Source organism: Bacidia gigantensis (genome assembly GCF_019456465.1).
Source record: "Bacidia gigantensis strain McMullin 20006 chromosome Unknown contig_295, whole genome shotgun sequence".
Taxonomy (NCBI): Eukaryota; Fungi; Ascomycota; class Lecanoromycetes; order Lecanorales; family Ramalinaceae; genus Bacidia; species Bacidia gigantensis.
Window position 1 is genome coordinate 1180463 of NW_025408608.1, and position 27878 is coordinate 1208340.

General features: G+C 49.0%; 7 protein-coding genes across 7 annotated transcripts; 4 read left to right on the plus strand and 3 right to left on the minus strand.

The window, feature by feature from the left end:
* Positions 1-1370: 1370 nt before the first annotated feature.
* Positions 1371-3777, minus strand: KY384_008376 (uncharacterized protein; the record flags this gene model as incomplete). The annotated part of the gene is made up of 4 exons (XM_044816865.1): positions 1371-2404; positions 2460-2523; positions 2571-3255; positions 3731-3777. The coding sequence occupies 4 exons, from the start codon at positions 3775-3777 to the stop codon at positions 1371-1373; spliced, it is 1830 nt and encodes a 609-aa protein (XP_044666230.1).
* Positions 3778-3965: 188 nt separating this feature from the next.
* Positions 3966-6617, plus strand: KY384_008377 (uncharacterized protein; the record flags this gene model as incomplete). The annotated part of the gene is made up of 1 exon (XM_044816866.1): positions 3966-6617. One exon carries the CDS (start codon positions 3966-3968, stop codon positions 6615-6617), a length of 2652 nt encoding a protein of 883 aa, XP_044666231.1.
* Positions 6618-7403: 786 nt separating this feature from the next.
* ARG4 (argininosuccinate lyase) lies at positions 7404-10905 on the plus strand (the record flags this gene model as incomplete). Its single annotated transcript, XM_044816867.1, has 3 exons — positions 7404-7593; positions 7688-10746; positions 10804-10905. The coding sequence occupies 3 exons, from the start codon at positions 7404-7406 to the stop codon at positions 10903-10905; spliced, it is 3351 nt and encodes a 1116-aa protein (XP_044666232.1).
* A 951-nt stretch (positions 10906-11856) lies between these two features.
* On the plus strand, positions 11857-12447 carry KY384_008379 (uncharacterized protein; the record flags this gene model as incomplete). Its single annotated transcript, XM_044816868.1, has 1 exon — positions 11857-12447. One exon carries the CDS (start codon positions 11857-11859, stop codon positions 12445-12447), a length of 591 nt encoding a protein of 196 aa, XP_044666233.1.
* Positions 12448-15206: 2759 nt separating this feature from the next.
* Positions 15207-16148, plus strand: KY384_008380 (uncharacterized protein; the record flags this gene model as incomplete). Its single annotated transcript, XM_044816869.1, has 1 exon — positions 15207-16148. One exon carries the CDS (start codon positions 15207-15209, stop codon positions 16146-16148), a length of 942 nt encoding a protein of 313 aa, XP_044666234.1.
* Positions 16149-18441: 2293 nt separating this feature from the next.
* On the minus strand, positions 18442-20718 carry KY384_008381 (uncharacterized protein; the record flags this gene model as incomplete). The annotated part of the gene is made up of 1 exon (XM_044816870.1): positions 18442-20718. The coding sequence occupies one exon, from the start codon at positions 20716-20718 to the stop codon at positions 18442-18444; it is 2277 nt and encodes a 758-aa protein (XP_044666235.1).
* Positions 20719-21140: 422 nt separating this feature from the next.
* On the minus strand, positions 21141-27809 carry KY384_008382 (uncharacterized protein; the record flags this gene model as incomplete). The annotated part of the gene is made up of 1 exon (XM_044816871.1): positions 21141-27809. One exon carries the CDS (start codon positions 27807-27809, stop codon positions 21141-21143), a length of 6669 nt encoding a protein of 2222 aa, XP_044666236.1.
* Positions 27810-27878: the final 69 nt, after the last annotated feature.

Below are 27878 nucleotides of genomic sequence, written 5' to 3' on the forward strand. Positions count from 1 at the left end.
TAAGGCATGACAATCTCAGATCATTCGGATATATGGCTATGCGTTTCTATGGGTAGCCAGTCTCAATGAAGTGTCTGGCCATTTCTCTCGCTCACGATTAGCAGTGGGTCTGGGTGGGTTTGCAATATGGAGGATCCAGTCCCAGTTACAGCAATTTCGGGATGCCGTTGAGATCAAGAAGCCCGAAAAGACACCGGGACAGGTAGATAAAGAGACAGAGGATGGTCAGAGCGCCAGAAGCTCGTGTCTAACACCTACTGATTTCTGCATAGCTATCAAGCTGGAAACTCTTGTGGAATTGACCAATTCGCCAAACCCGGACCTTTGCGAGGCGTACGCCTTCACATGATCTCTGCAGCCCATTACTGACCCGTAGCAGATCCTGTAACATCCTAAAAGACCGTTTGCTGAACTCGAATACAGCATGGAAGCTGCTTCTTCGAAATCTGGCTAGCTCGAATAGTGGGCAACGTCATCAGGCATTGAAGGTGCTGTTCTTTGTTAGTAAGCCATGTCGGATGCCGTCTGACAATCGCTCAATCTGACTTCCTGCTAGTGCCTGAAGAGCCCTGGCGCTCTGGGGATACTGCTAAGTGGTGGCAGCCTGAGTTCGCATCCGCCGTGGTAGCTTGCCTACGGAATCTTTTGCCTAGTCTACATCAAGCATATGCTCGCGACGAATTTCCATCGGAAGCCCAGATGACTGCTCTTCAAGTAACCCACGTTCTGATCTCAAATTCTCGTAGATGGAATATACGTCGCTTCCTAGATGCTGGCTTGGTTTGCGACTGGCTTGCTCATTATCCCTTCCAGGATGAGCCTCAGAATGAGAAATCCCTAGTCGTCTCCCGCATTCTTAATGGTGAGAGAGGAAAGCCTTGTCATACCCCAGAATTGAAAGATATTATCAGCAATTTAAGTAACTTGTCACGGACGGACGAGGTAACGGCGGCTAGCCTAGTGGAAGCTGGTCTTTGCAGATCGGAGCCCATGCTTCTTGAGAGGAACGAGCGTGCGAGAAACGTAGACGAGGATGCCGAGGCGGTGCAACGAAGGCGCACTCACAGAGAGGCGGCCGTGATAATTGAGGAGGGGAGACCGATTGAGGCAAGCGATATCATTCAACGGGTGAACGATATCTGAGATGACCTTGCTCGAGCTCCGCGAGAGCCTTTGCTAGTGCGTCACATCACTCAAAGCAAAGTAAGCGCCAGTAAAAGATTTCTTTCATAAAGCCACTTTCTTAGCGACCCTGCCTGACATTACCTATATCTATCTGACTCGTTCATGTTGTTGTGACTGAACAGTGATATCGGACGAAAGTTGACCAAGTGATAAGGCTTTTCGGGTGGTCCATAGATGTTGAGACCCTAGAGACCACTCCACGCCACTTTAGAAAGGTGGTCTGCCTTTCTCCGACTCTGCTTGATCAACCCCAAATATTTCAACTCAGACAGCGCCCTTGTGAACAAGACCAGTGTTTGCTCTTGTTGATACCCTGTGTCATTAGTCTTGGGCCCAACAAAAGTCTCAAAAGCAGACCAAATATCTGCGCCATTGATGAGGTTACCACCCTCTAGATACATCTCATACAGAGCAGAAGTCGCAGGTGTCAGCCCGTCCTCTGACGCTTGATATTCGCGATGTCCGAGATAATATTGAGGTTGGGACAAGCCGCATTCAACCATTGAGCGAGTGCGTGGCATGAATGTCTCGCGATGTGGTGAGGGAAGATCATAGATGAGTACTTCAGATGGAAATATTCCTCTGGGGTCCACTAGTGTATCTCGAAGATATTGTTCCAGAAGAGCATGGCCTCTATTGAGGAGCTTCGTATATTCTGCCTCTGCTTTTGTGAGTTTCGCTGTTTGCTGGCTCAACTCGACCTTCTGGGCGACCACAGTCGTTCGAAAATTATGGGTTTGAAGATCGTGCCCGCTTCTAAGATCGCCATCTTCCTCGACAGTCAGCTGCAGTAACTCCTGATGAACATTTGCGAGCTCCTTGACTACAAGTTCAGGCAGCATATGAGAATCCTCAAGGTCTTCGAGTATCGCCAGCATTTTCCTGTACGAGACTTGTTTAAAAAACGAGAGAAGCTCAACCAAGAAATCCGAGTCTACGAGTTTGCCGGACATTGCCAAAATATGGACCTTTGACCATGGGAGAGATTCCTTTGTTAGCCTCTTTTGCAAGGCATGCAATGCATATACCGCATTGATTATCAACGTGAGTGTAATGCTGCAATGATTAAGTCCTTTTTCAAATAATCTTACCAAGGCATTTTCGTTATCCAGGTAATCTTTAACTTCAGAATGACGATGTTGATCTAGCAGCCGCTCACACTCCCTAGGATCTTGATTGGTGCTGCATGCAGAGAATTTGAATGTGGCAGGCTTACCTCCTAAAAGATGGCAAGCAGCGCAATGCTTGTAATTGTTCCAAACCAAACGATGTACCTTCGTGGTCATGCGCAAGTGCAGCTGTCCAAGGATTTGCGTAGAAGTGGGACATGTAAGCGTACTACATTTCTCTCAGCATTAAGCGATAGAAGCGCGTGAAGTACAGACTTTTAGCGAAAAAACGAAAGCAGTTGGTGACTGAATTGTAACTCTCTGCCGGTCAAAGATCGATTTAAGAAGGCGTGGACCAGGCCACACCTTTGGCGAGGTGGTAGTGCCCTTGTCGGCCTCATTAATATCCTCATCATTCGCCAAGATTTTGCTACTAGCTAGGAGAAGCTGATCGACATCGATATGCTGAATCTTGAAGGCTTGCCCTTCAAGCCATTGAATAGCTTCACTGGTGAACTTCGATTGAAACAATTCCACTGATGTGCTGATGCCAAAAAATAGGACAAACGGGATTCGATCTCGCCAGGAAGAAAGTATGTTGATGAAATCAGAAAGAACTTCTCCGGACAATGCTTCTCCATCTGGAAAGAGCAATAAAACTTGTTTCAATGCTTGGCGGCTCACAATGTCGTAAAGAATTTGAAAGTCATAACTAAGATAAGGACCCTGTGGAATGTCGCCATTAAGATGTCCATGAGCAAATGCACGCTCTTGTCTGACAGCAATCTGAATGACATTCTTTAGCAAACTTTTCAAATTCACCGTTTGTGATGCCTGCAATTCAATCTGAAGAAATTGCTGGTTGCTGTCTAGATTCTCCCCCACAGTGGCGAGTAGAGTTGAGGAGACACGGCTTCCAGGATGACAAGTCAAGATCCCTATAGGAATCTTGTCGTAAGGGCTGAATCTCACTATCAAAAATTGTGCTCAAAGAGAATGTGTAGCTCAACCTACAAGCATAGGGATTTCTGTTTGATGAAGGTAAGAAGTTCGTCCACGACATTGAAATTCATGGAATCAACCACGCTCTGGAAGTTTTAGCTAAGGCCGACATTGCAGTGAAGGTAGCCAACCTTGAAAGCATTAGCCTGAGGTTGCCAGAGCTTCTGAAAAGTATTTCGACGGGAATAGCGTTGCTCATCACTTTCGGCACCTCCTAAGAGTGGTAGAAAGGGGAATAAAATTGACTCTGAGTAAGCCTCGGCTCGACTCTTCTTGAGCTTCGAGGTATTGACATCACTATCAAGCCCTGTATGGGGAGCGAAAACATAGCAAGGCTATCTCAGAATTAGCACCAAAGGCTTCCTGTGCAATGCTTGGGTCGAAGCTACGTCGAATTCCTTCGCCATACTAAAAGGTGAAGGTGATACAATCACCTGACTGCTCGGCAGAGCAGGTTCTTAGGATCGAGTGACTTTGACATCTTGGGAAAGGGCAGCACACAAAGCCGAATCTCATTCAGGAGGGAAAGTAGACGCGTTCACTTAGAGCGTATAAACGACGTCACGTGCCTTGCGCGCTAATTTTCTTTGATGCTTGGCAAACTTCTTTCTCGTCATTCACACTTCGATCTTTAAGTCTGATATATGCCATGATCGACACCCTTGATTCATGCGAGGGGTATACTTCCAAGTTGAAAGTCGCTGTAAGATACGTTCCATTCGGCAGTATGCGATCCACGCCACACGTTCCCCACAGAGATTCCTACGGACACTCCCTATCCGTGAAAAAAAGTCTGCTCAGACGCAATTCGACCCACGACAGAGGGTATTGAGGGTACCGGTACCTAAGAAGTATTCTCAGTTAGAAGAAGTAGAGGCAGAGTCGCCTATCAACGATCATGGTACCAATCAGAGAGTGCCAATTTCGAACACACCTATACATGAACCTGTAGTTCGGTGGTACCAGCAACTTACCCCATGGTCCAAGGAGAGAAGGCTCTCGGATCCAGATACGCATTACATTGATGATGAGGATAAAGCAGAGATAAAATCCTTGAAGAATGAGATTGACAGACTTGATCAGGAGTTACGGGAGATGCAGGAAGGCTCTGTTGGCAAGGGGTTGGTCGATTCTATGATCCACGGACTATCACCCGAGGATCAGCAAGCCGTAAGGAATGAGATCGAAAAACGAGAGTTACAGAGAAAGCAAGAGAAGCTAGCGCTTGCAGAGTATCTACCGAGACTCGAAATCAAATGGACCCTGCCTCCCCAGCAAAGCACGTATTTGCGAAATCTCAACACAAAAATTCGTAATGCAGCAAAACAACTGGAACAATATACGTCACGTCGGCGACTTTGGATGTCCTACGCTCGTTGCAAAGCTTTTCTTCCGCCATTTTTGCACCTTGTGCCTCCTGAGGCCTGGCTCGTCCTTTACGAATCCCGTGCGATAGCTGCTGCTAAAGATGACGCACACTGGGCGAGACATCTGATTGTGCTGGTAGAGGATATGAGGGTTGCTCAGAATGAATTTCATCCCCATCAAATCATGCTTTACATCGAGGCTCTGCGCTTTGAGGGACGCCATCGGCAAGCCATCCAGGAATGGCAAGATCTGAAAGTGATTTTTGAGAATGATGAGCGTGCATCTACTGAATACGAGTTATTGGGAGTAAGGCTATTCACTTCTCAAGGAGATCTTGGTAAAGCTGAGGATATAGCTACGGAGTATCTTAAGTCTGGCGACAAGTCAGAGTCGCGCATTCTCATCCCCATACTGGACACTTGGGTAGAGCGTAAGGACGATATTAGTATGAAACACGGCTGGGCGTTGTACCTTAAGTTGAAGCTGCAGCTAGGACCTGATATCACGATGCAGGATTACGGTAGTGTCTACTTGAGCTTTCTGCATAGGAATCGAGCAGATCTAGCATTGGCTGTCTTCAAGGACATGATGCTCACTGGACAATGCAGTGGCCAAGATTCTCTTGATATTTATCGGAAGTCCATGATGTTCAGCGAACTGCAACACAATGCACTTGACGCCCCAGGGTTGAATGAGATATCCTTGAGAAGCATGACGGTCTTGCCACTACGCTTCCAGAACAAATGGTTTTATGCAAGTTGGATCAAGAAGCTCATTGGGATGGATGAAGCGGACTCGGCAGCTGCAGTTGTAGACCTCATGTATGAGCGAGGCATCCCCCCTGATGCGAAACACCTCAACGGAATCATTGGAGCTTGGCTTAGGACTGCAAGTGATACGCGGAAAGTCAAAGCTGAACGGATGGCCTGGGTAATGATTCATCAGCGGCTCAAACTCGTCCAACTCAGAACTTCAGGCTTTACAGCACCTCTGCCTAATGCAAGCTCTACAGCTTCTGACTACGGAGCTACCATTATTGTTCCACAAGAAGTTAAGCGAGCAGTTCCATGCGCTACCATCGAAACCTTTTGCTTGCTTCTCCAGTTCTATGCGCGAAGAAGAAGGTATCAGCACATAGAACATCTGCAAAAGGCTTTGGAACAGGCAGAGCTGTCGGCCAACAGCTACTGGATGAATGATCTCCTTTATATGGGTCGTCGTCAGCACAAATACGACCTGGTGTGGCAGAGCTACAAGGGCATGACCGAATGTCAAATTCAACCAGATTTAGTGACCTTTGCCTGTCTTTGGGAATGCTCGGAGTCTCACAACAAAGCCGCGGCGTTGGGTCCTGATCGTTCCTTCGAGTTCCCAAGCCCTCGGAGGATCATGTGCGAGCAAATGGCTTGGCTAGAAACGCTCCGCGGGAGGAAGCGAGAGGAGGCTAAGGCATCTGTTACCCAAGAACTTTACGAACGGATTATTTGCTGTATGGCGCAGTCGCACGATTTGGCGGGGATCGTTGTCTCCCTCTACATAATGAGGGACCAGTTTGGCTATTATCCAACGCTGACAACAAACCGCAATGTTGTCAAGCAGATAGCTCGTATGACGCTGCGTGATTGGATTCAAACCCACGGCTTGACCCATCGCCGTAGGCCTCAGCTGCAAGCCAAAAATGAAGCAATGATCGAGAAGGCACTGAAGGATATCCAAGATGAGCGCTCTCAAATGCTCGTAGATGCAGGTTATGATGACTTCGAGCAATTGGACGACCAGATTCGAAGGGAGGAGAGATTGTATATGTTAGCAGCATTTCTACGAGCAATGATATCAAGAATGTCGTCAGTCTCGACGGATGTCGAAGCTTTGATCAAGACTGCTAGTCTGGAAATGGGTTGCACGGAAACGACCGCAAACATGGGCGACCCGATGTCTCGTCACGCAGTCTGACATACTACCTATTTTGCTGCATGTTTGAAGATATAGCGCGGAGTTTTCGTATAGTGAACATACCCCATTCTGTGCGTAGCGAATTTAGTCTAGTCTTCGACATTTAAACTGTGTCTAGAGCAATTCAATATATAAGTACCTGGAGGGTTGGTCAGTCGGAACATGGCCATGCCAAGTCCAGTGCCAGGCCCCCTTCTAGGGGGTGGAGCCCGAAAGGAACCCTATAGGCTGGACCGCTAAGGCTGTACCTGCCTACTCTAGAGGAGGCCTGCGGGGTCGCTGTGGCCACCGGGAGGGCCCGCACAAAGCTCTGAAAATTTTGCAAAAATGATTCAATGCTCTCGAAGGTCAGACGTCCGATATCGCCTTTCTTGCAAATGTTTATTCGCCTTGATCATCAGTTTTGAAAGCATCACGAGTTATCGAATGCTGTGCTAGAGGCTGTCTGGAAACTTTGCTTCTTCTGGAGGTCATCGTCTCTACAGCGAAGCCCTCCGAGTTCGAAGTACCTGTCATGCCCTTTGCCCAACCAATTTGAGACCCGTGACCCACCACCGCCGCTACAATTGACACCATACATTCTGAATGCAGCTTTCATCCTGACTTGGCCTTATTGCAACGCAGCTGCTTCACATAAGCTCAATGGCTCCTCGTCCTGGAGCCGTGGGGGCTTTACTCCCCATGTTCAGGCCCGCCTCTTGCCGCACCATTGCATCTTCAAGACGCACGTTCTTGACTTTCAATGTGACTTGGAAAAATGTTCGACCGCAGAAACTACTATATCAAATGCAGAGTCGACGGCTCTTATCAAGATCTACAATAAATGATCAGTTGGCACAACCGGCACCGAGCGCACAAGCCTACATGCAGAGTGGAGTTCTCAGCCAGAATCAGAGTCTCGTAGATGTCAAAAAAGTGCTTGTTATTGGAAGCGGAGGCTTGAGCATCGGCCAGGCTGGGGAGTTCGATTACTCGGGTGAGTGAAGAGTACTCAGCATTCAAAAAGCACAGATCAAGCTCCGCTCAAGGTTTCCTCTTTTTGACCAACCCCTTTGACTGAAGAACTTTAGGATCCCAAGCCCTAAAGGCGCTGAAAGAAGCCAATGTTGCATCCATTCTTATCAACCCGAATATAGCAACCATACAAACAGATCACAAGCTTGCAGACGAAGTGTACTATCTGCCTGTCACTCCAGAGTACGTGACTTATGTGATAGAACGAGAACGTCCCGATGGCATACTTCTCACGTTCGGCGGCCAGACAGCGCTCAATCTAGGAGTCAAAATGGATGACATGGGTGTTTTCGAACGGTATGGAGTAAAGGTATTGGGAACCAGCATCCAAACTCTGAGGACGAGCGAAGACCGAGACTTGTTTGCCAAAGCGCTCAAAGAGATTGACATACCCATTGCTGAATCGATTGCTTGCACAACAGTGGACGAGGCATTGGAAGCGGCTGAGCAAGTCAAGTATCCTATCATCGTGCGGTCAGCATACGCCCTAGGTGGGCTAGGTTCTGGATTCGCCAACAATCCAGAGGAACTACGGAATCTCTCATCAAGGTCTCTTACCTTGTCACCTCAGATCCTTGTTGAAAAATCACTCAAAGGATGGAAGGAGCTTGAGTATGAGGTCGTTCGAGACAGCGCCAACAACTGCATTACGGTCTGTAATATGGAAAATTTTGATCCACTTGGAACACATACTGGTGATAGTATAGTCGTCGCTCCAAGTCAAACACTGAGTGATGAAGAATATCATATGCTGCGAAGTGCTTCGATCAAGATCGTGAGACATTTAGGAGTATGCGGTGAATGCAATGTTCAGTATGCACTTCAACCGGATGGACTTGATTACAGGGTGATCGAAGTCAATGCTCGCCTGTCCAGGTCGTCCGCCCTCGCTTCGAAGGCTACAGGTTATCCCTTAGCTTACACAGCAGCCAAGATTGGCCTGGGTCACACTTTGCCGGAGTTACCAAATGCAGTCACTAAGACAACTACCGCAAACTTTGAGCCTAGTCTAGATTATATTGTCACGAAGATCCCTCGGTGGGATCTCAGTAAATTCCAACATGTCAATCGTGATATAGGAAGCTCAATGAAGTCGATAGGAGAGGTCATGGCCATTGGCAGAACATTCGAGGAATCATTCCAAAAAGCAATCAGACAAGTGGACCCGAAGTTTGTAGGCTTCCAAGGCGACAAGTTTGACAACTTGGACGAGGTACTCAAAAATCCAACAGATCGACGATGGCTTGCAGTCGGTCAGGCCATGTTACACGAGAACTACTTAGTCGAAAGAATTGCTGAATTAAGCAAAATCGATAAATGGTTCTTGTACAAGTTACAGGGCATTGCGGACATGCACCATAGGCTCGAAGATGTGGGGAGCCTTTTCGGTCTAAACAAGGATTTAATTCAGAAAGCGAAAAAGTTGGGATTTGCAGACAAGCAGATAGCGCAATGTGTTGGAAGCACCGAAGACGACGTTCGAGCAAGGCGTAAAGGGTTTGGGGTTCGCCCATTCGTCAAGAAAATTGACACCCTTGCTGCGGAATATCCTGCGAGTACTAATTATTTGTATACAACGTATAATGCGGCGTCTCACGATGTGACATTCGATGATCACGGGACGATCATCCTTGGCAGCGGTGTGTATCGCATAGGGAGCTCGGTCGAATTCGACTGGTGCGCAGTCAATGCTACCTTGTCATTAAGGGCAATGGGTAAGAAAACCGTGATGATTAATTATAACCCCGAAACCTATTCCACTGATTTCGACACCGCCGATAAGCTTTACTTTGAGGAACTCAGCTACGAAAGAGTGATGGATATCTATGAGCTTGAACAGGCTAACGGAGTCGTGGTGTCTGTGGGGGGTCAACTTCCGCAGAACATTGCTCTCCGTCTACAAGAAACTGGAAAAGCTCGAGTACTGGGAACGGATCCCCTAGATATTGACAAAGCAGAGGACCGCCATAAGTTTTCCCAAATCCTTGACAGCATTGGGGTTGATCAGCCTGCTTGGAAAGAGCTCACTTCCGTGTCGGATGCAGAAACCTTTGCTGAAGAAGTCGGCTATCCTGTACTTGTTCGGCCAAGCTATGTTCTTTCTGGCGCAGCTATGAGCGTCATTCATAGCCAAGCAGAGCTGAAGGACAAATTGCTCTCAGCAAGCGCAGTATCTCCCAATCATCCAGTGGTAATTACGAAGATGATCGAAAATGCACAAGAAATTGATGTCGACGCTGTAGCATCTGCAGGTAAATTACTGATTCATTCCGTTAGTGAGCATGTCGAAGCAGCGGGTGTACACTCCGGCGACGCTACCCTTATACTGCCACCAGCCAGCCTTGATGCGAATATCATGGCACGTGTGAAGGAAATAGCTGAGAAGGTCGCCAGAGCGTGGAGCATTACTGGACCTTTCAATATGCAAATCATAAAGGCGGCCTCCCCCGGCGGTGCGGAGCCGTTGTTGAAGGTTATTGAGTGCAACCTTCGGGCCTCGCGATCGTTTCCTTTCTCGAGCAAAGTTCTGGGGACGAACTTTATTGACGTAGCCACCAAGGCGCTGGTAGATCGGGATGTCCCAGAACCAGTAGACCTCATGGCCCAGAAACGAGATTATCTAGCAACAAAAGTTCCTCAGTTCGCATGGACAAGACTGGCTGGTGCAGATCCATTCTTAGGGGTAGAGATGTCAAGCACAGGAGAGATCGCATGTTTTGGCAAGGACTTGATCGAGGCTTACTGGACATCGCTACAATCAACCATGAATTTCAGGGTGCCAGAACCAGGAGAAGGACTTCTTTTCGGCGGCGACATCTCAATGGCAGAGCTGCCTTCGATTGTTAATTACCTGAGCCCTTTGGGCTTCAAGCTCTTCGCGGCGTCCCCCGACATTAAAACATACCTTGAGACCGAGGCTGACGGCGGAGTATCAGTAGAGGTTATCGAATTTCCGAAAGAAGATAAGCGGGCTCTGAGGGACGTGTTCAAGAAGTATGACATCAGAGGAGTTTTCAATCTGGCTCACAAAAGGGCTGAAAGCCTCTTGGACGAAAATTACGTGATGAGAAGGAATGCCGTAGATTTTGGTGTCCCCTTGTTCATGGAACCCAAGGTAGGACTCACACCCCCGACCTGTTCCAGCTTTGCCACTAACAGTATCCATCACTAGACGGCGTTACTTTTCGCGCAATGTATGAATGCGAAATTGCCACGGAAAGAAGGCATTCCACCAGAAGTACGAAGATGGAGTGACTTCGTGGGTGGCTATTGAGTTTGTATATTGCCCTTCTGATTCGAAATACCCCCGATAGTACGCACTGGATAGACATTGGATAGAGTCACATATTTCGTAAATTCATTACGTCCTCAAAGGATCCCACATGGTCTTTGTCCGTTTCAAAGGTGGCGGGATGCTTGGCTTTCCACCGAGGCCTCGGAGGACAAAGCCATAGCAGCAGAAACCCTCATGGCTTGGATCAAACCTTCTCCTCTGCCATGTGAGACAATTAGACCAGAAGTCAAACGGTCCAGCAGGCACACCGAACATGTATATCGGAAAAAAGGGGCGGACCTTGCGAGCCGCAGCGTGATGCATAAAGAGCAAATCAGCCAAGTGAGGACACTGACAAAGTGAATCTGACTGCTCTTTCTTTCGAAGATCTGCCGGTGGTGTGGACACAGGAGAGATGTAGGTTCTGGAAGGCTTGCGAGGGCTGCAGCCGACCCCAAGCCTTGTCTGAGTCCTTGTCCGTCAGTGGGTCCTTGACCCAATGAGTACGGCTACAAAGCCGAGTCGATTGCCAACGGAAATAGACAAAGATGTCTAAACATGCACATGGCCCTTGTTCGAGTGGTTTGTGCGTCTAATTTCGAATCTGGAGGGGAAAGCAGAAGAAGTATCACAGAAAAGCCCCCGCTGCCGCAAGATCTTCTCATTACTATCCTGAATTGACTTATCGGAGAACGAAATCATCGCATCGCACTAGATATTTTCACTACATTGGTAAAAAGGACTTCGTTTGAAACCCAGCCAAACAACCTGCATCGTTCAGATCACCGATTCACAGCAGCACCAAAGATGTCGACGGAACCGCCACTAACACCGCTCACACCCATGTCGCCCTCGTTCCCTGAGGCCTGCTTCCAGCCACTAGACCCCGAGAGCCCTGAATCTTCTACGTCAGCAAGTCAGAGTCGCCATGTATCCTCCCCTAGGTCTACTATGCCAGCCACCCCTCATACGGAGGCGGCTCATCGTATCCCAGTGTCAAGGTCGGAGCTGCAGATTTGTCAACAGCAGAGGCAAAGACCATCTCTCCTGAGCAGAGACTCTTGGCGCCTGGTACGGCATCTCGCTCCTCTGCTGAGCATCGAAACCGGTGTCGCGCACCCGCATTTCCCCCAGACAATGCTGCATTACAGCCTCTTGACCGAGGCGGAGCTCGACGAGCTTGCACATTTTTACCATCAGCGCGCACCCAGTCAGTTCAGCATGCAGTACCCTATGCCGATGGTATCGCGCTGGAACACGGAGCCCACGCGTGAAGAGCTTGAAGACGTCAACAATTCTGTAATCGAGCTCAGAGCGATGATGGGCCTCCAGACGACCAAGGAGGACCTGCTATCGCTGTGCCGAGTGAATAATAAGCGCAGACGATTCGGGCGATTCATCGGATTGAAGGGCATGGAAAGTGCAGGTCTGGATATGGAAGGGACGATGAGGGAAGAGATGGAACGGTGGGTGGAAAGGGAGCTAAGGAGACGGGAGGCCAGAGACTCCGAGCTTGAGGCATGGAGGTCGAAAGGGTTTTGATAATAATAATAACGTAGGCCGATGGCGGAAGGTGTGGTGACAAGATGATGGGAAGGTGGGGTGAGAGGGGTGGAAAGCGGGATGATGGGCAGCTGCAACGGCACGCTGGCCCGTATACCATTCTATGCACACAAGTCTCTCCCAAGTTTCATGTGCCGAGGAAGCAGGCCGGTGTGGCATGGTGTGCTGAGTGACGATCACGCATCGCTATCTTTCATACACATGGAAAGACTGTTGGAGGAGTTGCCGGAGCGGGTTGTGGTCGTTGGGATCTTGCCAATCAAGGACGGGACGTTTCTTTTGATAGAGATACGACCGGTAGTCACTTCTGTTTCGGAACTATTTGACTCCATTGATTAAGCTTGACTCTTTTTTATTTTCCGGTACACGTGGCTTGGGTTGGGTCGCAGCTAAACCAGATGATGCTCAACAGCTTGCTTCGCTTGCAATTAATATAATAGTACTAACCACTACCGGTACCACTACCAAGGTAGTTGACAGACCGTGGTAAGCGTTCGGGCTACCCTAAGAGCTTCCGCTTCGTGTTCTCATGAGCGGTAGGCAATCAGCTTCAAGTATGATGGCGTCGGTGGTCCGAACGTCTCTCCTTCTTTGTCGGTAGTCTATGTACGATGCAAGCCACTCCGCCGATATCGTCATCGAGGTGGTAGAACCTCCTTCTGCGGTGGAGGCTGACAAGATCCAAGCACCGATGTGGACCTTTGGTGTACGATCCAACCGAAAGGGGTGATAAGGATCTCAGTGAGATGGGGTAAGCTTTTGCCGCGAATGAAGAATCTGATCTGGGTCTTCCCAATGCGGACAATTGATGGGAATACCAAGATGGAATAGTCATAATTAATAGGGCGGACTTGCTGGTGTGACTGGGACGCTGAAATGACTTAATTTTCGGCAGAAGGCTGGAGATTGACTGGAGCTGTGGCACGCTAAGAGATTGCGGGGTAACGCGATCGGCAGGCGCTAAAGACGCCCGATACGCGCTCGAATGAGACCATCAACCTTCATCGTCCTTTCCCTTCTTCCACTTCAATTATTCTCTTCCTCACTTGCTCATCGTCCCAAGCTTCCTTCTACCGTCCGCCCGCTATTTCGTACTTTTCGTACTACTGACCCCTGAGCCGAGTTTGTCAACCCCCAGCTATTATTATGATTGCGTGTCTCCAGCCCGAAGTAGGAAAATCGCACCGGATCCAATCATAGTCACAATCTTAGCAAACCTGGGGGAACGCTAGTCGAATGACGACTCTCATCCTCAACGTGAGCCCAGTACTAGTGTGCAGCCCCCAGCAGGGGGTCCCAGCAGGGTCGACTCCACCCTTCTGGCGTGCTTCTAGTGCTCCGGCCATCTATGCTGATCTCAATCAAGCCTTGACACCAGAGAACGCTGTACCTGAAGAGCACGCGAGGCCATCTGGGCGACGGATAGTGACCTGTTGTGACGTTGTCCAGAGGAACGGATAGCCTGTTTCACGACAGCATGACTACCACTGCACCCTCCTAGCTTGCAAATTGCTGGTAGAAGCTCCGGACTTGCGGTGATCTCGCCAACCTTATCCCAGGATGCCATCCTTAAAAACTCCGAGGAGCATGGCTGCATTGTTATTACTCTAAGCCTAAGATTAGGACTCGATAATTGCAGAATGGAAAATTCCTTCTCCTATGAGCTCTTCCAAAGCCGCAAGCGCGTCGCGACGCTGACCAAACCATGGAAATCTCTCTAAATGACGCATCGAGAGGCATGCAGGAACCCATCATGCGCGAACAGGGATTTCCAGGGCCACGTCCAATTACTACACGTGCTGGCCCATAGCTGAATTATAGTGCTCTCCAGACCTGTCTGTGGAAGACACTACTAGTACTGGCTTTGCGAGATATAACAACTTTCCAGCCGGCCTAGTGTCCGTGCGTCCTAACTGAACAGGGGCATGGTCCTGCAGTTCACCGGTCTACCGAGCAGATCCTTAGCTCTCGCAGAGGGTATGCGATCCTGGTGAGATGGGCCTGCAACTAAAATTTAGATTATGCGTGTCCTGTTTAGCGTCTCCGTTCTGGTCCTATTCCGTTGTGGCTTCGGGAAGCTCTCTGAGTTTTGGCCTTCTGTCCCCCTGGTATAGTGCGAGATAGGCATGCCAGATCGATATGTAAATCCTGCACCTTGCCTGCATGGTTTCCTTCTTTCCCTTTCTAACCCTGGCGACATGAAATCGTGGGCTTTTCCCATACAACCCCGTTTCTTTCTGCTGTAACACAATCAGTCAAGATGTTGCTGAACGCTCTTTTCAAGCGTGAGACCAAAGGCGTGTCGGGTGCCCTCTCTTACGATCCAATTCAGGAAGGTATTCTATGTGCTTGCACAGCAATTGCATGGGCATATACCATTGAATTGGATCTCCTTATTCTGTACACTTTCCGGAGACGGACAGGGCTATACTTCTGGGCACTTCTGATAAGTTCATGGGGATGCACCCTTCATGCTCTCGGCTTCATCCTCAAGTTTCTCGTCGGGTCAGAATGGTACGTGACGTTACCGTTCATCGAAATAGGTAAGCTATGTGTACCATGCTATTCAATTATCGAAGTCTTACTGAACGTTCGTAGGTTGGGTAACCATGGTGACGGGCCAAGCTTTTGTGCTTTTCTCTCGCCTCCATCTGGTTGTACGCAATCGTCGTACGCTCCGTTTGGTGCTATTCGTCATTATACTTGACGTATTTGCGCTGCATCTTCCCACTATCATCATGACCGTTGGCTCCAACTCGCCCAATTCGGCTTTTTGGGTTCCCAAGTTCAACATCATGGAGCGAATTCAACTAATGGGGTTCTGCCTGCAAGAATTCTTCATTTCGACCCTCTACATTGTGGCTACTGTCCGCTTGTTAGGCAGCATCTACCACAGTATGACTCGAAAGGTAATGATGCAATTGCTCCTGGTGAACGGAATCTGTATCGGAATGGACGTTATTCTCATTGGACTGGAATTTTCCGGCGAGTACGTTGGCGAAGCATCCATCAAACCAATGATATACGCCATCAAGCTGAAGCTCGAATTCGCGGTGCTCAATCAACTTATGGGCCTCACGAAAGCTGGTTTCACGGAAGAAAACCAATTCCGCGGCGGTAGTGCTCGCCATGGCTATAATAACGGGGCTGCATCCCATGAGATGAACGGTAGACACCACGGCTCTGTTGCAGATCCAGAGACAGGTGCTGGTGGCACACAGCGCTCAATGGGCAAGAACGGAACGTGGACGACCGCAAGAGCCATCCGCGGCTCATTTGCTGGCACTCACAACCAGCACGCAAATAACCACCCAGAGCATATCTTCCAGACTAAGCAAGTCGAGATAACTACAGCTCCGAAATCACCCTCGAACGCGGACATCTCCAACAGTTCGACCTCCTCGACGATTGCGCCGGCGCCGACAGTAACAAGCAATGCATCGACTGCTATTGGACATCAGAGAAGTATCACTGAAGGTCCCAAAGCCAACTCGCTGATGGGAACAAATATCGTACACATGCCGAACCATGATGCCGGTAGGGTGGGCAGAAGAAGCAGAACCGTCGACCCAGACGGCAGGGAAAGCAGTCCCGTCAGCGAAGGAGAAAAGGGGATCCTGAGGCGAAGTCAGGACAGCGAAAAGGAGGGCACACGGTGGATTGATGGGATGGATCGGTGAAGGAATACAGTCCACACACAGAAAAGGATCTGATCCGAGCAGGAAAAGAGAAAATGGAGAGCAGCGGGAAGCCTGTAAGATTAGGAAGGTGGCACACTCGTCTCCAAGACTACGGCCGGAGCGTATGAGGGACGAAGCGACGAATTCAGGATGAGAGCCATGACCAGCCAGAAGAGGAGGGGGACAGCGACCTCGTACATGGATCCTCCTTTGCGTTTGTACATGTGACGCCGGCACCTTTGTTTTTGGGATACCTCACTGAAGGATGAAACCTTTCAGCAGCTAGTCGCCTTATTTGTCAAAGTAATGCATATTTCAATCCTCTGATGGCAAACCCCCTTTGCATGTCCGTTTCTCAATACTGCAAGTAGCCTCAGAGAATCATCCTTGCTCGGGTGGCACGGCCAGGGGGCATCCCTAATTCTGTGTCTGACCCAACCCTCTAAATCCATAGAGTAGTGACAAGGAGTCTAAGCTGACCAAGTCTCGGGATGCCTCACCCATACACCAACATCTGAGCGCCCAAAGTCCCGTATCGGGCCATGGACGTCCATGCACGCGGCTCATATTCTCCGAATACGTGACGGCCAAGTCAGCGCGCCCATGGCTTTTTCTCTACCGGTCGGGGCGTGCGTTCCTCACGGGGGGCCCTGCATCCACGACTAAAATAAGGAAAGGTGATGGCTTCCATGTCTCAGCCTCCACACCTGAGAACCGGCTACCATTGCACTCTGAGGTGTCATACCGTCGTCCGTGGGAAGATCAAACGAGACTTCTGGACTTGCTGGTTTCACGTCAAGCTTCGTCCCTCTCCCCCGTCCTCTCCCCAGGCCGATCCTCGACCATGCCCAATAATGGACATTCACGCGCAGGATATTACTAGTATCAGAGACAGCGAGGGGGAGTAGTGGTGACAAGAAAGTTAGGTTGGAAGGTGCGGGTGCGTATGAGGCCCGGAGATTTTTGCCATTGGTGCGCTAGCAACAGTCATGCAGGAGCCACGAGCGGGTTGTAATAATAATGAAGCGTGTATGCAGTGTTCCGTCCTGACTGCACCATTGCCTGCAAGCGAGGCCACACATTTCGCAGTATGGACCTGAGAGCTTTCGAGCATATCTTAGTCCCTAGACGATTATTCTGGCCCGTTACATCGTCAAGATTGCACCCAGTCAGCTGCTTGTTGGAGGGTGCGCGCGTGCTTCGTGATTGGGGCGTTATGCAACAATCACCTCACCCCCGTTCAGAAGGCCCGATCAATAGTAGGAAACATGTCGACATGGTCCGTAATGATATACTACTACTGCGACCCGGACGAATGACGCGCGGGCCACAAGGCCTCATTTGAGCTTTCACGCAGAGTCTGGACGACAATCCGTAATGTTGGAATCGTGCAACCCAGCTTCCTCATAGCTCTGCGTACCCACTGCTCGTTGACCAACAATCTTTCGTTTCAGCTTCCAGAGCCTCTGCCGAGAACCGGAAACACGTCCCATCTGGACGGCTGACTACCTTGCCATCTATTCGCCCTAGCGATGGCAGATATACTTGCCTCAACAAAGCCCGCAACCTCTAGCCTATTTCATAATAGCTCTCGATATGATCGGGCGTTTCTAGGCTGTTATGGCATAGAGCATACCGTCGTCGAGATAGCGCCGACATCGCAGAGGCGGCCAGATTACTTACCGGATCTGGAACGGCCACTGTCGCCCCGCCACAAGGATGAACATTTCAAGCAAGGCAATCGTTGGTAGATGACTAGATCGGGATCGCAGGTATGTTTTCAGGATACAGGCTAAGTGCTGCATAATGGCCTCGATTCTTAAATGGTTCTTCTAACATACCTTGAGCCTCAGCAGCTGTCGCGATCATTCTTGCCTTGCTTTGAGCTTCACCAATTCCAGCATTGCATTCAAGCTTTCGAGGAAGTGTCACCTCACCTGGCACCTGATCCCTTCCTCTAGAGCGGACTTGCACTTGTACTTCTGCCAAATGAGTGTGCTTCAGGCATAACCACACGTATCTGGGGCAATTGCGTTGAAAGTCTTAAAAGGCAGCTTTGCAAGCATGCTTCAACCAATCCCCCTTCTCCCAATGGATAGATAACTCTGGACTTCAGTGTCCTCCGGACCTAGTAATTTTCTGTGTGATATTGAACATGCTTTCTCGATTAATTCCACGTGTGCATTGCTCAAAGGGCGCGTCGATTTGCACCGCAGATGCATGGAATTGACCTCCATAATTCAAACCGCGGCTTTCACTCCTGATCTACCAAATTTAGGCCCATCGCCCTGCCTCAATTTTGGACTATGACTCCTAATGCCTTTTCATCTTTGTAAGGGGGCAGACTGACGAAGGAGTTGATAAAGTTCAACACAACAGTGTGCCACACGAGTGAATTCTCTTCGCCCAACACCCAGTGATTCTCGTTGGGGAAGGATAGGAATCTCGAATGCACTCCTCTTTCTTGGAGGATGTTGAACATAGCCAAGCCTTCACTTATAGGCAGTCTGTAATCGAGCTCATTATGTATGACCAACATTGGCGTTGTCCAGTTCGAGATGTAGTGATGTGGTGACCACTTGTCCCAGGCATGAGGCTCTATAGTTGGCGGACGGCTACCTAAATCATGGTTGGGAAAGTATTGTTCGTCACTCGAAAGCTGTGCTGGGAGAACTAGAGAGCCATCGTGGCAAACCAATGCTTTGAACTTCTTGCCTAGAGGTTGCCCTTGCATCCAATTCATCATATACCCTCCATAACTGGCTCCTAAAGCTACGGCGCGGGACATGTCTACGAATTCTAAATGGTCTTCGATGAACTGAAAGCCTTTCACAAGATCTTGGTAGGGTCGCCCACCCCACTGTTCCTTGATGTCATCGGTGAATTTTTGGCCGTAGCCTGTGGAACCTGTCGGGTCCGGTGAGACGACAACGTAGCCCTGCTCGGCAAAGACTGCGGGATTCCAACGAGTTGACCACGCCTCCGTCCAACTTCCTTGCGGGCCACCGTGGATCAGGTACGCAAGCGGATACTGTTTCTCAGAGTCAAATGTAGACGGTTTGATGACCCAAGCGTGGACTTTGTGATTTTCTGCTCCCTCAAACCATATTTCGGAGACCTGGTCTTGGGAAAGGCTGAAGTAAGAGCCGTTGTGGGAGAGGGACGACACAACATCAATTTTGGGGTTTGGTGCTTCATGATCGAGAATTGCATAGAAGCTGTTATCGATGAGATTTGAACAAGATAGTAGCAGTTGGGAAGTAGCTTGTCCAAGGCTTTTGAATTCATTGACTTGACCTTTGTGAGTCAAAGGCTCTGGTAGAGTAGACACGTCTTCATTGGCCAAAAGACTAAGTCTAAATAGCTTCCCTACTCCATTTTCCTCTGCAGTCAGAAGAAGTGTCTGTTGGTCGGAGCTGAACGTGACCGAGGCTGGTGACCTGTCCCAGAGCCCATTTCCATCATCAGTCTTCAAAAGCTCAGTGGTGTTGTCAGGGTCTTTAACGTTGACAACAAAGAGACGGTTCTTGTCGCTTTCGTAGCCATTTTCTCTCATTTGCAAGAACACCGCGCGCCCACCGTCGGAGGAAAATGAAGGGGAGGTACTTGCTCCATCGATGCCCTTGACCTGCACCTTGACCGGAGCTGAATAGGTCAAGCTGTCCGGAAAACCTTCAATACGAACAATATAAAAATTGCTTTTCGTATTGACCGCAGGGTTTAGGTCCGGGTCTTTGGCGACGAAACAAATGGCCGCAACGCTTATATCGAAATTGTCAAGCTCACCAAAGGTCGGGATTGGACTCTCCAGCTTCGAGTTTTTCAACACATTCGTGAGCTCCCCCAGACTGAATTTACTGGTAACTTGCTCGCGTTGGAGAACTCCATGCCAAATAGCATCTCGATTTGGTGTGACGTACTCGTCCCAGTGTCGTACGAAAACATGGTCATACAGCTTTGCACTTGATCTGGGTTCCACTTGCTCATCTGGACTGAATAAATCACCATTAGGCTTAGCTTTTGCGACCAGCGCCACCGCTACCCTGTGGTCGTCCACAATTTTCAATTTGATGTCTGACACTGGAGCTGATACAGTCCCTGCAACGTAAGTGTTGCCGACTTTGCCAGCGTCACCAATCACTAGAGTCGTGCCATTACCATCAGTTTTCAACCACAGTATCTCATTGTTTGAGACCCATCCCGGAGATTTAATCTTCTCTTCATTGCTCAAAAGCTGTGACTGCCCATTTCCGATATTCAGGGTCCGTATTTCGGTGGTTTTCTTGTGGGCTTCAAAGGAGTATGTGGAAACGGTGTATACGGCCAGCTCACCGGCAGGATTAGGGATGGCAGGTCCTCTGCGTGGAGCTGAAAGAAGGACCTCTGGTGTGAACCTTTCCGCTTTGGAGAATGCATCTTCAGACGCTGCTGCCATACTATTCACCGACTCGGCGGGAGAATGCTTTCCAAGCAGAATGTGGTGGCCTTCTGGAAAAAGCGTGTAGTAGAGCACAGTCGTTATGCATGCAATGGAGAGTAATGAGAGAAGGATTGTTCGTGAAGAGAGCATGGTGATATGATCTTGACCGTGAAACGGATTGAAGTTATGTGACGGGCGTTTGCTGCAAGACGCTCATAATACAGGAACGCTCGCCTTCCTCACGTCCCATCGGCAATTCAGACAGCGGTCGATTGACAAGCATTGTCTTCCACTGCCACCGCCTCATTTACTGCCTAGTAAACATTCTTTTCTAGAGCAGAGGCTAAATGGCAAGGCGGGCCGACGGTCCAGCCGGCACTACTATTGCCGTTGCGCTGGAAAATTAGACCTGTGCGGTTTATTCAGCATTAATTGTCTAAGGAGTTGAAGATTAAAGTGAATATAGACATGCGAAAAAGGGTCTCTCAGATGAATGAACCTATGCAAAGGGTTTATGGGGGTATATTTGTATCTATCTAGGCTCAAGTTGTGGATCTGTTTTTTCTGGCATTTCATTCCCCCTCGTCTTCATTCTCTTCATCTTCGTCCTCCTCCATGCCCTCCGCAGCTGTGATTTTGAATGTAGGATCTTGGTCTACGCCAACGTAGCTGTCACACATAAGATAAAGCGTGAGCTCCTGCTCTCCAACCTTCTGCGGAATGAATTCGAGCTTGAGATCCAGCTTCCTTCCAATCGTGATTCTCTTGATCGCGAGAAGGTTCTTCGAGCTCGCTTCGCCGACCACAAGCCACCAGCTCTCCATTTTCGTTGCCGGGTAGAATGGGGCGTGTACTCGCGTGTCAGGTTCTTCATCCTCTTCCATCTCACGTGTTATCTGTATCGAAAGGTATGCAGGGCTATTCGTAGCAATTTCGCTTGGGTCTGCAACTGTGAAGTCGATCTCTACACTCGGGTATTTGTCATTGGTGAAGTTGGCTGCTTGCGCCAGCTGCCTATCATCAAGATCCAAGCGCTTGACTTTGTTCTCGTAATCCTTGTTGTCAGGGTCCATAAGATCTATAAACTCAAAGACATCCGTTGCACCCAATTTTTTGGCCGCTTCGATAACACTAGGTTCGAAGTGGGGGATTTGCTTCAGTGGACTGTCGCGGTCCCACATTGCTTGTACAACCATCTGCGATAATTCCATCGCATTCATAGCGTTCAGGTGACCCTCAGAGGACAGAACGTCGACACAGCCGCTCAGAAGGTTGAGAACTTTGGATAGAATCGTCTCTTGATCCTTAGCAAGGTCTGCGGGGAGCTGCATTCGCGAAAAATGAGCTTGAAGGAGGACGAACGCCTTGAAATGTGGGGACTCATATGCCGGCTGTGCCATCTTCACAGGCACTCGATCGTAAATCCGACGCAGAATGTTTTCCTCATGCCGTCTTATCTGGATAGACTCGAATTCGGTTGCTGACGTGACGATCTCCAAAATACCTTTGAGCTTCGTGCGGCCTGTCAGCGAGAGAAGGAAAGTCTGCATTGTTATGAAGGAGATATTGTAGTATGCTGCGATCATTGCCGCATTCAATGGCGTTACTGTGTCGTCTTCCTCATCAAGCTCAATTATTTTCGCCTCAGACAGGTCCTTGAGGGTGTTTTCCACAAGTTCTGAGAGGTGCGTGCTAAGGCCCTCATGTGAAGTGTCAACGAGGCCATAGAAGCTGGGGTTTGCAAGCAGTCTGCGATAGAAGTATGTATATGTAGCCCAATCGACGGCATCCTGTGTGGATGCTATGATCTTTGTGCTAATTTCCGAGACAAATGCGTCATGCATGTACACCTGGAGATGACTCTCAACTGGCAAAGCCTCATTCAAAAATTTCCTGTAATAGTCACGCTTAACGGCTGGTACCATAAGCACTCCTTTGCAGGATTTATCGTTAATTATTCGAGTCGCTTTGCCGAACATCTGAAGAACCTCGCTGATCGGGTAGTCAATATATCGATGCTCCCGCCCTTCGTAAAATTGAGTACCCATTACGATAACAAGATGTGCTGTGCAGTCCAACTCCCAGCAAACGTCTCTAGAAGCAATCAAGACCTGTAAGGCACCTACTGCGTATAAACGAGAAACAATTCTTTTGTCCCCGAGGCTGAGAGCTTCGTGAAAATACCCGATCCCATGTTTGATAGACTCTCTCAGCGCTGTTTCATTTACTCGTTGTAATAGAGGTTCTATCTCCTCGACAGTAGTGTGAAGAAAGCGATCTTCATCTTCCTCGGCGATGCAAGCTGCGACGAGATCCAATGCCGTTGTTCTTGTTTGTTTCCGACTGGGAACAAATACTAGGGCTGGCTTATCAGCAGAAAGCTGCAGGATTGAAGCATAGGTCGGCTTAGCCATCGCTAGCATTAGCGAAGGGAAATGAGGGATGGAATATGATTGAATGTGCAGTTCGAGTGGAATAGGCCGAACGTGGGGGCTAAAGTTGTAGATTGTGTGCCTGGTAGCTCCGATCCATTCCCCTATGTCTCGAGCGTTGGACAGCGAAACACTCAAGCCAACTATACGCATGTTGCTTTCTGTCTGGAGTGCGACGTAGTGCATTCTTGATACGATGATTTCATAAATGAAGCCGCCTTGACCACCTAACATATGGAGCTCATCCGCAATGAACAGCTGGACGCTCTGAACATTCTTTCGGCGTTGCCATTGGCGGGAAAGAACGTCCCATTGCGCAGGCGTGGCTAGGATCAGGTCGCCCTTCTCCAGTATCTTAAGATCTGCCGTTGTCTCTCCGGTGAGTTTCACAACTTGCTTGCCCCCGGCGATAGAACTGAGTCTCTCCTGCCAATCTTCAAACCGCTGGTCTACAAGCTCCTGGAACGGGGCAATGTAGACAGCGCGACCTTTCGTTGGGCTGGACCAATGTCGGAGAATGGCAAATTCAGCGCACACTGTTTTGCCAGATCCTGTTGGTGCCCCTACGAGGACATTATCGTTCGAAGCGAAAAGAGAATTGTAAACTTGAGTCTGAAATTTGTTGAATTGACTGTAATCAGGGTATAAGGTTTTGAAGTCGTCACGCTTGAGCGCGGCGACCAACACTGGCTGAAGATCTAGGAGCTGCGTATGGGCTGGGAACTTTTCTGGTAGTATGAGCTTCTCGAATGAGACAGCTACCTTCGTCTCCGACTGCAGCCATCGGTCTGATAGAACAGTGATGAAGTGATTTGGAGGCATTGGTTCCGTGACAGGTACTGTGAACTCGATTAAGTGCTCATTCATCTCCGACGTAGCGTACTCTTTGCGTAGAAGAAATTGGTCATGGAATAGTATTGCTTCCCCGTCACAGTCCTCCACGAGAATCCAGAAACTCTCTGCTGTACCGTGTATAGTATCATCCCACTGAAAATTAGGAGTGATTGTCAACTCAATGCGTAGCATTGTCCGTGTTATTGGCTGCACTTGAGCCTGCACGTCAAGCCTGGGAAATTTCTGGACCAAGCCGCACACAGTCTTTCCCTGCTTTGGCATCCCAAGCAGCTCACCCATGCGGGGAGGATCAAGATCGAGATACGCAGACCACGGAACGTCGATTTTCTCAGCCTTCGAGACAACCTCCCGAGGACAAGCATGAAATTGTCGCAACGGTGTCATTGTTGGCCACATGCGCTTTTCAGCCATCTTACAAAGATCTAAGGCGATCTTTGCTACAGACGACCAACCCTTTTTCAAACATATCTCGAAGATAGCCCGCAAAATTCGGCCGGCAGACTGGGTGACATATACCAGGTCTGCCATCAAAGCTAGACCATCAAGTTTCAATCTCGAGATGAAGGCTTGTAGGAGAACATTGATCTTTGCGTGAGGCTCTTCGATATTCTCCTTGACAGGTATTGGAACCCTACCCAGAAGTTTCGCAAGCTCAAGTTTCTCGTCCTGTCGGACAGGAATGTATTTGAACTCTTCGCTAAGAGCAAAGATTCGAAATAGCTCAATCGTGCTGATCGTTGGCTGAATATGATGATTGTAGGTGAACATCGAATGATGGGTAATATAGTAATGTGACGCAATACGCCCGAGCTCCGTTGACTGAAGCTTGCCGGATTTCTTGTCGTATTTGATCAGGCTTGATTTTTCCAAAACGGTTGCAGCAGAGTGTACAAGATCGACGCGTTTCTGCTCCAAGGCATCGTCGCCTTCGTATTCAGCTCCGACCGAGTAAAGACCCGGTGAGCGCAGCATGCGAACAAAGAGGTACGTATATCCTAGCCATTCCACTGCATCATCCCTGCTCCTCACACTACCCAATACGATCTCGGCATTTAAATTGTCGGCTAATTTACTGACGAATTGGCTCTCAATCGGTAGTTGCTGGTTCATCAAAGAAAGATAGTACTGCATCTCGCTCTGGGTAGTAATGACGATGCCTTCGCCCATGGTATCGTACTGAGGCCGACCAGCACGACCAAGCATTTGTAGGACATCTTGTGGACTGAGCTCGACCCAGCTACCTTTCTCAGGAGAATAGATCTGGGTACCTTTAATTATGACCGTGTGCGCTGGCAAGTTCACACCCCACGCCAAGGTTGCCGTGCAAACTAGTACTTGCAGCATTTTCTCAGCAAATAGGTCTTCGACAGAGCTCCGATCAGCCCGACTCATCCCAGCATGATGGATACCAAAGCCGTAAGGCATAAGGTCCTTTAGATCTTTGTCCACGATTTGAGATGCCTCTTCTTGCAACACTTCTCTGCTCGCTGCATCACTACGAAGTATTTGACCAATTGTTTCCATTTCAAATGCTTTGTCTCTGATGTACTTAGCAGTCTTTGCTGTCTCTTTTCTTGAGTGTACAAATATGAGCATTTGGTGGTTTTGAGTCCCTACCTGATCCATGACTTTAGTGTAACAGACATCATTCATGGTCTTAAGCTGTTTGATAGCTTTCTTGTCGGTGACACCAATGAATTCTTGACGTAATGGACAAGGCCGGTATGAGCCATCGAAATGGAAAAGACCATTGGCGGGATCAACGCGGAGGAAGCTTGCAACGTCCTTATAGTTTGGAAGCGTAGCGGAGAGACCAATCAGGCGGACAGGATCGCCAGTCTGTTCGATTTTTCGAACAGTTCTACTTACAATGCTTTCCAAAACAGGACCTCGATCGTCATGTAAAAGATGAATCTCGTCAATGATAATGAGTCTGACCAAATTTGTATAGCTTGTGTCCGTTGCCTTGCGAGTAATAACATCCCATTTTTCTGGCGTCGTGACAATGATCTGAGTGTCCGCGATTTGTTGCTTAGTGAGTTGCCTGTCGCCTGTGAGTTCAGACACTCTCACGCCGTAGGATTCCAGCCTTTTGCCAAAGTTCCCTACCTGCTCTTGCACTAGAGCCTTTAGAGGAGCGATATAGACAATTTTGAAGTCGTCTAGCCTAATTTCTCCAGTCTCGTGGTTCCGGTGATTGCCAATTTCTCGGAGGATAGTAAGCATGGCAACATTTGTTTTCCCCGAGCCGGTGGGGGCGCATATCAGCATATTTCCGTCGTCTTTGAATGCGGAAGGGAAGCATTTCGTCTGAATCCGGTTGAGTTCCTTCGAGCTTCCAAATCCGACCTGTGCCCAATCAGGAAGATCTGATGTTGGCATGTTCCGCTCGCCGGCTTCTCCACGACGCTTCGGCGCAGGAACATGGATTTCTTCGTAACCTTTGAAAGTTCGTTTTGTAGATCCCTGAGGTAGTTTAACATTCGGATTTGTCATAAGATGATTGCCTTGATCAAAGACGAGGTTTTCCAAGTTGATCAAGCGTTTAGGCTGAAGGCCTCCTGCCAGCCCACCTTCCTTTGCGGTTTGTCTAACCTCTTCTGGAGCACCTTTCGGAACATCAATATCCATGAGATGGTCTAACTTCATCTTCTTGCTGCTCTTAGATGTCGTGTTTATGTCTGGCTCATAACGACCCTGCACTTCATCTACTAGATCACGGTGTCCATGTGCAATCATGTCACGCTCAACCAATGCTTGAGCCTTGGGATCTTCAGCTGCTCTCCGCCACTTGGTGACCCAAACGATCTTGTCACGATTCTCAATGAATTTCACGACCAGATCATGATTCTCATAGTCGAAGAGTGCCATCATGTCATTTTCAATGTCTCTCAGAGGAATCTCTTCGCCCTCCGCGGTGGTGCCTGACAAAATTTGCAAAGCATGAGCAGCCTTTTGCTGCTGATCGTGTGCGTCAGTATAGATAGTACCTATTTGACGCTGAACCCAGTAGGCATCAATGACTCGAGTCGAAATCTCTTTCAGGGCTTCTGCTGGAGCCCGTGTTGAACCAACTGCATTGACGTCGCCATTGATGACCATTTCTTCATTGTCGCCTATCTCCTCAAGGCCATCACTCTTGTTGCCGGTGGTAACGGTGCGCTCCCCAACCATATCGTCTTGTTGTTCTTCATCATCCTCTGAAGAATCATCTCCATCTCTGACCTCAAACGTCTGAGCATGGTCCGCATCCTCGTCGTCTTCATCGTCAAAATCGACTGCTACACCCTGCCTCTCATCTAGCTCGGCATCTTGCCCCCCACCGTCACCGCCATCGGCTTTAGCATCATCCTCTTGGTCATAGTCTGTTATTTTCTTGCTCAGATTGATTAATTCATTAAACTCTTTCGGCCCCATAGTTACTCCTAATAAGTCATCAACCTCTTTTTTCTTGTCATAGTCTTTCATATTCTCATCCTTGAGATACTCAAGTATGGCATCTGCGGCGCTCCTCCCAACTTCATGGGGAACATCTCCAAGATGGCTGGTCGTGATGGTCAATATAAGGTCGTAAATCTGTCGCGTCGCTGGTGTCTTCGGACGATATTTCAGCCCTTCTACGAGTGCGTCGGCTTCTGAAAGGATACCAGCTCCACGCATCTGTTGCGGTTCGCCACGTTTTCGTTTCCTCTGCTCCCTTTCGAGAACATCTTCGCCATCACGGATATCGCCTCGTTCTATATCTTTCAGACCTGCAGTCTTCTTGATTGGTTTCGGCACGCTCTCTCGAGCATCCCGAGAGCCCATGTCCAGTATATTGATGCGCCCAGCAAGCGACTCTGGGTCCCCAGTCGTCTCATCAGTCCTGCGAGTCGAGAACCTCTTGTCATGTTGCAGGACCAAGTTGGACATGTTGACATATTTGTACTGGGAGATATTGTTTGGGTCCGCCATCTTGGAGGAACGGGGCACCAAGCGGTGCGAGTATCCTGCAAGAAGTAGACAGTATGATTTGACGAGGGA